A 9,920-nucleotide genomic window follows, 5' to 3' on the forward strand; every position below is an offset into this window, starting at 1 on the left:
TGAGACAACAAACCGAGAATATGTTGAATTGTTATATCTATGTAGTTCTTAGCACTTCTCCGATTAATTTTTGTTTGATTTTGTTAAATCTGTTTTCATTATCGTTACTTATCAATTGTAGATGTCGTATGACTTTAATTAATGAAATTTAGTGTCCATTAGACTTGTTTAAAAAAAAAATAAATTATAATGAACAATTTAATATTTTAGAAAGTTTAGTTTAAATTTTATGTAAAACATAATAATGTTCTAATTTAGATATAATCGTTTTTTTTATAATAAGAATAATATTTTAAGCGCAATGCTGTCAAGTGTCCTTTTCAATTTCTCCTTTAATAATATGTAATAGATATGTAGCGTAACGATGTGGTAAATAACTGTATGATATTTGAGCGTAAAACTAAGAGTTTGAAAATGCAAATAGAGCTTAAGATACTTTCCCCGTTTTTTTTTAAGTATTACACTTTGACTGTCAAAAAGTTTAGCAAATTTAATTGACTAAAATATAATACTACATCGGTCAAAGCAAGGCTAGTTTTTTACGAAGGCTTAGATTCGACGGAATATATGTAAAATATGATGGATTTGAAAGTTCCGACGACTTTATCAAATTTCTGAGAGATAAGTTCGACGAATATTTTCGACGGACCATGAATCCATAAGAAATAAAGTTCATTCCATCGGTATCGGATTTTTGATGGGAATATCCCTTATTAATTTCCGACAAAATTAAATCCATCGAAAAATACATGATTTCCAACAAAACCCTCGAAAATATTCGACGGAATTAAATCTATCAAAAATATGTATTTTTCGACAAATATAAATTCCATCGAAAATTTAATTTCTGATGGATTTTTAGCAAAAAAATCCGTCGAAAACTATCCTTAAAAATTTAAACTAAAAAATCGTAACCCTAATCATCCCTCCTTTCCCAGCCGCCAACAGCCACCGCCCATTCTTCTCTCCTCACATTTTCCATCATTTCTTTCTCGCTCTTCTCATCTCCCCCTTCCCCCTCCATCCTCTCAGTCTTCTCTCTCTTCTCACCTCCCTTTTGTCTTCTCAATTCTTCTCCTATTCTCTCAAGATGGATTCAACACCTCCAACCCACCCGCCTCTTGCCGTCCGCAAATTACCGTTCTGACAAGATTCAAGGTATGTGTTTAAAAAATCTTTAAAAGCAAGTAAATATAAACGGGGAGGAAAATGTATATGAAAAATGTTAAAATATAATATGAGGGAAACAGTAAGGAAAAAAATAATATAATATTGTTAAAAGTTTCCAAAAAGGGTAATGGAGTAAGTAACAAAATACGGCCGCAAAATAAAACTGGAGCAAGTAATAAAATATGGAGGGGGTAAAAACTAGAGGTATCGTTTTCCAAAAAAAAAAAAAAAAAAAAAAAAAAAAAAAAAAAAAAAAAACTAGAGGTATCAATTTGGATGTTCGGATTGAATTCAATGAGGTCGGGTCGTCGGTTCGAGTCTAGTTTAAAATTTGGGTCATGCTAAACTATTGTGTTCACGTGAGTCAATATTTGAATTGAATTTTTATGGTTTACGTATGGTTTTGTTACTTAGAGTAGCAACAATCTTTTTTAAAAATTGAAGAAATTACATCAAAATTCAAAATAGAACATTAGAGCAACTCCGGTGGTTGCTTTTGAGGAGTAGCTTGCAATATATTAATAATTTTTAAGCTAATAGCCAAACCATTGGAGGATAATTCAATAATTAAGATAATTAGCTTAGAAATTAATTTTCTCTAATATAAAACAAAGTATTAATTATTTTAAAAATATAGTTGAAAAAACTAAATGACATGTAACTTAACCATTATGGTATTAATTAGCTATAAGGAAGAATAACTTTGCAATCCTTAGACCCTGTCTTTTAGAGCTGCTCTGCTCTGCTGAAATCTGCTCTGTTCTTCCCTTTCCTGCTCTGATCTGTTCTGCTCTGCATTGTGTGAAAGCTTAGCCCTGCTCTCACTACTAGAAAACACCTTATTTCCGACGGAATCCCTCCGACGGACCATAAATTCCGTCGGAAGGTTGGAAATTTACGACGGAAATGTCTTCCTCGAAAAATTTCGTCGGAAAATCCGTCGTACATTTTCCGATGGAATTAAATTTCCTCGGAAAGTTTGAATTCCGACGGAAAATTCCGTAGGAAATTGGTTTCCGACGGAATTTTCCGTCGCAATTCAAAATTTCCGAGGAAATTTAATTCCGTTGGAAATTATTAAACACCAAAATTTGTTCACCCGTGCTTTACCAACAGAACAGAAGGGAAGAGAGAGAAAGAAAGGGGAAGAGAAGAGAGAGAAAGAAAGGGGAAGAGAAGGGAGAAAGAGAAAAGGACCGCCACCGCCACCGCGTCCTTTTCTCCCGTCCGTCCGCCGTCGGTGCGCCCTCAGGTAAGTGCCGTCCTTTTCTCGTATTTTTTTTTTTTGTTTTTAATTTTCACCCTAACTCGATTTTTCTCCAGCCACTGCCACCGCCACCGCCACCGCCACCACGGTCTATTTTTCTCCCCTTCCTCCTTCGTCGGTGCGCACCTCAGGTAAGTGCCGAAATTTGTTTTTTTTTTTAATTTTTGAAGATCCTAACCCTAACTATCTCCAGCCTCCGCCTGACGCCTTGTTTTCCTCCCCTTCATCCACCGTCGGTTCGCACCTCAGGTAAGTGCCGCAATTGGTTTTTTTTTTTTATAATTTTCGAACAACCTAACCCCGAGGCTTCTCCAGCCACCGCCACCGCCACCGTCCCCTGAGGCTTCTCTGCCTCCGCCATCGCCCGCTGAAGCTTCTCTGCCATCGCACCTTAGGTAAGCTTCTCTATTATTATTTTTTTTTTTGTTTTTTTTATTATGTTAAACAATTTAATTAATTGAATCTCACATTACATGTTAATTATTTATAATGTTAATTATTTATAATGTTAACATTAGTCAATTAAATTTATTTGTTGTAAGTGTGGTTTATTTTGGTGTAATTGTTAATAAAAAGGGTAGATCTAGAGTTTAATGACATGTTAGTGAATGTATAAATTTAATTGTATATAGAAATATGTTAGATTAGTTTATTTGGTTAAAAATAGGCATTAGTTTTGTTTATTTTGAAAATGGTTATTAACTTAGTTAAATCTAGTTTAATTATACATGTTAATTATTTATAATGTTAACATTTTTGCTAGTTTAGTTTATTTTAATTATGTATGTTAGGTTATTTGGTTAAAAATGGGCATTAGCTTTGTTTATTATGAAAAAAATGTTAACTTAGTTAAATTAAGTTTGATATATGTTAATTTATAATGTTAACATTTTGTCATAGTTAAGTTTACTTTGGAAAAAATAATATGTTACTTTATTAAAAAGCTTATTTAATTATGTATGTTAGTTTATTTGGTTTATAATAAGCATTAGTTTAGTTTCTTTTGATAAAAAAATATTAATTGCCATTTAGTTTATTCACTAGTAGAAAAATTGAAAAAGGCAACGCTCATTGGCCACCGGTTTTTGAAAACCGGTGGCTTAATTAAGTGGCGGGATGAGGCAAAGAACAATTGCCACCGGTTCAACCAAACCCGTGGCAAAAATTGGAAAGGCCACCGGTGGCAATAATGAGTTTTAAAAAAAAAAACCGGGCTTAGTTAAAAAAAGAATAAAAAAAAAAAACAAACCCCCCCTTTATAAACCCCTAACCCTAATTTCTCTCTCCCTCAGCCTCTCTCCTTCACTATCCCCTCTCCTCCTTCTCTCTCCTCTCCTTCTCTCTCCTCCGAACTCACTCTCCTCACGTCTCACCACCACCACCACCACCACACACCACTACTCCGAACTCACTCGTCTCTCCTTCTCTCTCCTCTCCTCTCCCTCGTCTCTCCTTCTCTCTCCTCACCCTCGTCTCTCCTTCTCTCTCCTCACCCTCGTCTCTCCTTCCCTCTCCTCTCCGTTGTCTCGTCTCACCTACCGCCACCACGGCCGCCTCGCTCAGTGCATGCATGTCTTGATTATTCAAGGTTAGGGTTTATGGGTTTAATTATTTTTGGGTTTAATTATTTTTGGGTTTAATTATTCAAGGTTAGGGTTTATGGGTTTAATTATTTTTGTTAAATGTCTTGATTTTTTTGGGTTTGATTGTTGTAATATTATTAGGAATTGATGGGTTTAATTGATTTTGATTCGTTTTTTTTTTTTTTTTTTAATTTCTGGGTTTTTTTTTTTATTTTGAATCGATTTGATTTTGAATCGATTTTAATTTCTGGGTTTTTTTCGATTTTGAATCGATTTTAATTTCTGGGTTTTTTTCGATTTTGAATTGATTTGATTTTCTGGGTTTTTTTTATTTTTAATTTCTGGTTTGTTTTTTTTGTTCTTGGGTTTTTGTTTTTAATTTTTTTGGTTTTTTTTTTCTGGATTTGATTTTATTCGATTATAAAGGGTACATGCAGTTGTTCTTGGTTTTTGTTTTTTTTTTTCGCATCTTAATTATTTTAATCGATTTTTTTTTTTTTTTGGATCAGGTATATTGATTTAGATCTAAAATTGAAGAATCAAGCCGAAGAATCAAGATACAAGCTAGAATTTTGATGTTGTAGTATTTTTTTTTTATTTATGTTGTAATTTTTTTATATGTTGTAATTGTTCAGTTTATTTTTTTTTAGGAAATACTGATCGATTTTATTGGTCGATCTATATTGTAATTTTTTTTTATTATATATTATAAATTTTCGATTACATTCATCGATATTGTTTGATTTGTATTTTGATGTTCTAATTCTTTTTTGATTTAATTGTTCTATTATATTTCTTTTTGAAAAAAGCAAAAAAAAAAAAAAAAAAAAAAAAAAATTATATAACATGTACATTGCCACCGGTTAACCGGTGGCATTTATATTTAATACAAAAAAAAAATAAAGCGGGAATTGTTTTTTGCCACCGGTTAACCGGTGGCAATACTAGATTTTGCCACCGGTTTTGAACCGGTGGCCTTTTATCCTAGGTTTTGCCACCCCCCCACTGGCCACCGGTGGCAAAGGGGGGTTTTGAACCGGTGGCCAACTCTTTTTTTCGCCTAGTGATTGTAGTTAATTTAAAGGAGAATAACATATTATTTGCATTCCCATGACACTTTGATGGGTAATGAATATTCAACACATTTTGTGACTAATGTGATTAAACATTTGGGTGAGTTGTGTAGAAGTTGTAATCATGAAACGAACTGAACGAAGCTGGATGTATGAAAGGAAAGTTGGACAATCTGTTAATCCGGCCTTTGTGAAAGGGGTAGATGAATTCCTTAAATACGTGGAAGATCTTCCCGAAAGTAGCAACCCCAATGAAGTTAGGTGTCCATGTTTTAAATGTAAGAACAAAAAGCTTTGGGACTCGGAAACGGTTAAACTTCATTTGTACCGGAACGGTTTTGTTCCTAATTACTATGAGTGGATGTGTCATGGGGAAGGGTTTCCAGAAGTTCCTGAACGAGAGGTGAATGAATATCGTGAAATGGTCTTCGATGCTTTTGGTCATAATGAAGATGAAGACCGAGGGCATTCGGAAGAGGCGAGTGTTTCTGAAGAGGAGGAGCCTAATGCACAAGCTAAGCAATTTCTGGATTTGTTGAAGAATTCCGAACAATCATTATACGAAGGGAGTTCAATGTCTGTGTTGGAGATGGCTGCTAGAATTACTAGTCTTAAGTGTGAGTATAATTTTCCCCACAGATGTGTTGACGGGTTTGCTTCTTTGGTGAATGAAGCGATTCCTGGCAACAACCATATGGCAGACACATTCTATGAGGTGAAAAATATTGTGAAGGGGTTGGAGTTGCCTCATGAAAAGATTCATGCATGCCCGAAAGGATGTATGCTGTTTTGGAAGGATGATGTGCTGTTAACCACATGTAGGGTGTGTGGTAGCGATCGATACAAGAAGACTTCTAAGGGTAGCTTAGTGCCTCTGAATGTTCTATTTTATTTCCCGATCACACCCAGGTTGCAAAGGCTCTATGCAACCAAGAATGTTGCGAAGGAAATGACATGGCATTCGAACAATCCTCGGGTTCAAGGCAGGATGGCGCACCCTAGTGATACTGAAGCTTGGAAACATCTTGATAGTTGCTTTCCAGATTTTGCCAATGAGCCTCGTAATGTTCGACTTGGCTTGTGTACAGATGGTTTTGCTCCTCATGGTAAGTTTGGGGGACAGTATTCTTGTTGGCCTGTCATTTTGACCCCTTATAACTTGCCTCTGTCGATGTGTATGAAAAGGCAATTCATGTTCCTTTCGTTGCTCGTTCTCGGTCCGAAAATACCTCATTTAATGTCATTTGAAGCCATGATCACCTATAACTATGTAAATGTGAAGTAATTTGAGAAAGAATTAGTTCATAATCCTAGAAATGTAGAGAATAGGCAAACTAGAAGGCCTTTTGCCCTTATTTGGCTCTATTTTGAGTAAAATGGCTCCTATACTTAGCAAATACCTCATTTAATGTCATTTGAAGCCATGATCACCTATAACTATGTAAATGTGAAGTAATTTGAGAAAGAATGGGTTCATAATCCTAGAAATGTAGAGAATAGGCAAACTAGAAGGCCTTTTGCCCTTATTTGGCTCTATTTTGAGTAAAATGGCTCCTATACTTAGCAAATACCTCATTTAATGTCATTTGAAGCCATGATCACCTATAACTATGTAAATGTGAAGTAATTTGAGAAAGAATGGGTTCATAATCCTAGAAATGTAGAGAATAGGCAAACTAGAAGGCCTTTTGCCCTTATTTGGCTCTATTTTGAGTAAAATGGCTCCTATACTTAGCAAATACCTCATTTAATGTCATTTGAAGCCATGATCACCTATAACTATGTAAATGTGAAGTAATTTGAGAAAGAATGGGTTCATAATCCTAGAAATGTAGAGAATAGGAAAACTAGAAAGCCTTTTGCCCTTATTTGGCTCTATTTTGAGTAAAATGGCTCCTATACTTAGCAAATACCTCATTTAATGTCATTTGAAGCCATGATCACCTACAACTATGTAAATGTGAAGTAATTTGAGAAAGAATGAGTTCATAATCCTAGAAATGTAGAGAATAGGCAAACTAGAAAGCCTTTTGCCCATAATTGGCTGTGTGTAGGTGAAATTGGTCCCTAATTTCAAGCATAGGGTTCAGGCTCTTCGCGATGAAATCAGAAGTGAAATGGAAATTGAGATGAAACTCCGAATTCAAAGTGAAGTGGATGAAATAGAGAGGAAAAACAAGGAGCGGTGGGATGAGTTTATGAGTCGATTCTCTAGCAACGACTCATGTTCTACCTTTCAGCCTCAGCATCGAGACCCCAGAGATGACCCGGGTAATGGAGGAGCAGGTCAGGGTACCCCGACCATTATGTAGCCTAGCTTTTGTTTATAGTAGTATGGACATGTAGTCTCATTTAGTACGGACATGTAAAGTTTATTTGTATAGCTTTTGATTATGTTTCCGCTCTTTTGGAAATAACTGAATATTATTATGTTTTACTGCGGCTTTTGTGGAAATATATATAAAAATATTTTCGATATTCGATAAATTTTGTAAACAGGAATTAGGTGCAGGAATAGGTTTCTAATATTAATTTATGGCAGAAAATAATCTAAATTGATGCGTTGTTTTCACAAATTTCCGACGGACATTTGCAAAATAAGTTCGTCGGAAAACTTATTTTGCGACGGAATTATGGGACTACAATTCCGTCGCAAAAGGGGATTTTTGCGAGGGAAATTAATTCGTCGGAAATTTCCGACGGAATAATCTGTCGGAAATTTCCGACAGATAAAATTCCCTCGCAAAACTTCACCTGGTGCGACTGAATATTCCGTCGGAAATACTTGATCTTCCGACGAAATTTTCCGTCGCAAAGACTTAGCAACGACGGATTATGTTCGTCGCAGATTTGCGACGGATCTAGAACAAAAGTCAATTTTTTTTGCAAGGACTTACATTCCGTCGGAAAATTCGTCGGAAATGTGTTTCTGACGGAATTTTCGTCGAAAACTTGCTGATTTCCTACGAAGGCTTTTCCGACGAAACATTACGACGGAATTCCGTCGGAAACATGATTTGCGACGGAATTGAAGCCTTCACCGACGGAAATATTCCGTCGGAAATAGGGTGTTTTCTAGTAGTGTCTGCTCTGCTCTACTGTATCCTGCACTGCTCAGCTGAAATCTGTTCTACCCAGAAGCTCAAAAGAACAAGGCCTAATTGGCATGATAAGCTAATTTGACAATTATAGCTTGCCATTGGAATTTCTCTTATTAATCGAGGAGAGTGCTACGTTTGCTTTAGTAGCAACAATCACTTTAAAATTGGTTATGCATACAAGTCCGCGCAGCCTATACTCCGTAGAGTTCAAAAATAGAAAGCAAATCTGAAACTTCCACAACGTGCAAGGCGCAAGCATCGAAAACGATGTTGGTTTTTTCTAACTTTACTTACTCCGTATTTAATTAATCTTAGATAAGGAGGTTGGAGTTAAGTATAAATACGATCCCTCAACTATAGTATTTGTAGCATTTTGGTCCCTCATCTTTCTAATGAAGCAAATTAGTCCCTCTGCCACCCTTATCTGACTTTTCCGGTGAAAAAAAATGTTGAGTCAGCATAGTTTAGGGACTACAATGCCCATGTGGCAAAATAAATAAAATTTAATCCAAGTTTAAGGATCTTGTGGGTATGAGTTGGCATTTAATTAATGAAGGAGTAAGTTTAGGGGACCTTCTATCATTTTAGGTGTGAAAAAAAATATATAATGATAATATACGAGCAGTATAGTACTGGTTACCAAAAAAACCCACACTTCATCTTCAAACTCAATTACTCCATAGGAATTTGGTGAATGTTCGGAGCAGAAGAGAGTGAAGATGGCGAAACTTACATCTGCTCAAGGTACGCCTATCGATCTTGACTTCTTAGAAATTAATCTCGATTTAGGCCCTGTTTGATACACCTTAATTTTGCTGAACTGAAATTATTTTTATTGAACTGAACTTATTTTTTACTGAACTGAACTTAATTTTATTGAACTCGAATTATTTTTACTGAAATTAAATTATTTTTACAGAACTGAAATTATTTTACTGATTTTCCATTATAATCTTCTGTAAGAAAACTGAATTTTACTGAACTGAAATTAATTTTACTGAACTGAACTTTTTTTTACTGAACTAAAATTATTTTTACTTAATATTATTTTGTTAAGGTGAAAAGAACAGGGCCTTAGTTATATACTCTTGTTGGTTTTACTTTCACTACATATGATTACATTACTTGCCTACTTTCTTAAACAAATACCAACACCAAACTATTGCTATTACAAGAAGTACACCCCAAAATTCATACTTATAGCCACCTGAACCCTTGTCTCTTTTCAGTTTCTAATTTTGATCAACTCCTAATTACCTTAATTACTAATTTTATTGCAGGTATCTTGGCAGGAGCTTCCTTCTTCACTGCAGCAGTTGTTGTGGTTTTTTTTTTTTTCCCTTTTGGAAGAATTTTCGCTTACTGTTTTGATGGTTTTAATGGCTACTAGCAACAATATATATAGTCACTTTTGTGTGTAACGATAGTTTTTTTTAGCTATTTTGGAATTTGGTTATTTTTGCTGTTACAATCCTTCAGAATTAAATGCAGAGCCCCTAACCTAAAATTAAACTACCATTTTTTTTTTTGCAATTGAAAATGTCCATGTAAGCATACAGGAGGTCCCTAATCTTTTGGAAAAAAAGAAGTGCAGTCCCTAAACTAATGCTAACTCAACATGTGAAGTCTTTGAACTTTTGCTTAGTTGGCAAAAACATCCCTCAACTTTGCTGACTCAGATTTTTCTCCACCAGAAATGGTGATCCAAGGGTGGCAGAGGGACTAA

At 35.1% G+C, this 9,920-nt stretch overlaps 1 protein-coding gene across 1 annotated transcript; it reads left to right on the forward strand.

Moving 5' to 3' along the window:
* Nucleotides 1–5,217: 5,217 nt before the first annotated feature.
* On the forward strand, nt 5,218–9,920 carry LOC145606963 (uncharacterized). The gene is made up of 4 exons (XM_081662773.1): nt 5,218–6,159; nt 7,148–7,379; nt 9,475–9,518; nt 9,840–9,920. Exons 1-4 carry the CDS (start codon nt 5,218–5,220, stop codon nt 9,918–9,920), a joined length of 1,299 nt encoding a protein of 432 aa, XP_081518899.1.

Source organism: Chenopodium album, chromosome 23 (genome assembly GCF_948465745.1).
Source record: "Chenopodium album chromosome 23, dcCheAlbu1.1, whole genome shotgun sequence".
NCBI classification, from domain to species: domain Eukaryota; kingdom Viridiplantae; phylum Streptophyta; class Magnoliopsida; order Caryophyllales; family Amaranthaceae; genus Chenopodium; species Chenopodium album.

What these genes read in the sequence shown, in the direction of transcription:
- LOC145606963 (XM_081662773.1), top strand. Translation starts at nt 5,218, where the DNA reads ATGAAACGAACTGAACGAAGCTGGATGTATGAAAGGAAAGTTGGACAA. An exon ending in TTGCCAATGAGCCTCGTAAT is followed by an intron (nt 6,160 to 7,147) that starts GTTCGACTTGGC and finishes GGCTGTGTGTAG; the next exon opens with GTGAAATTGGTCCCTAATTT. An exon ending in CCCGGGTAATGGAGGAGCAG is followed by an intron (nt 7,380 to 9,474) that starts GTCAGGGTACCC and finishes ATTTTATTGCAG; the next exon opens with GTATCTTGGCAGGAGCTTCC.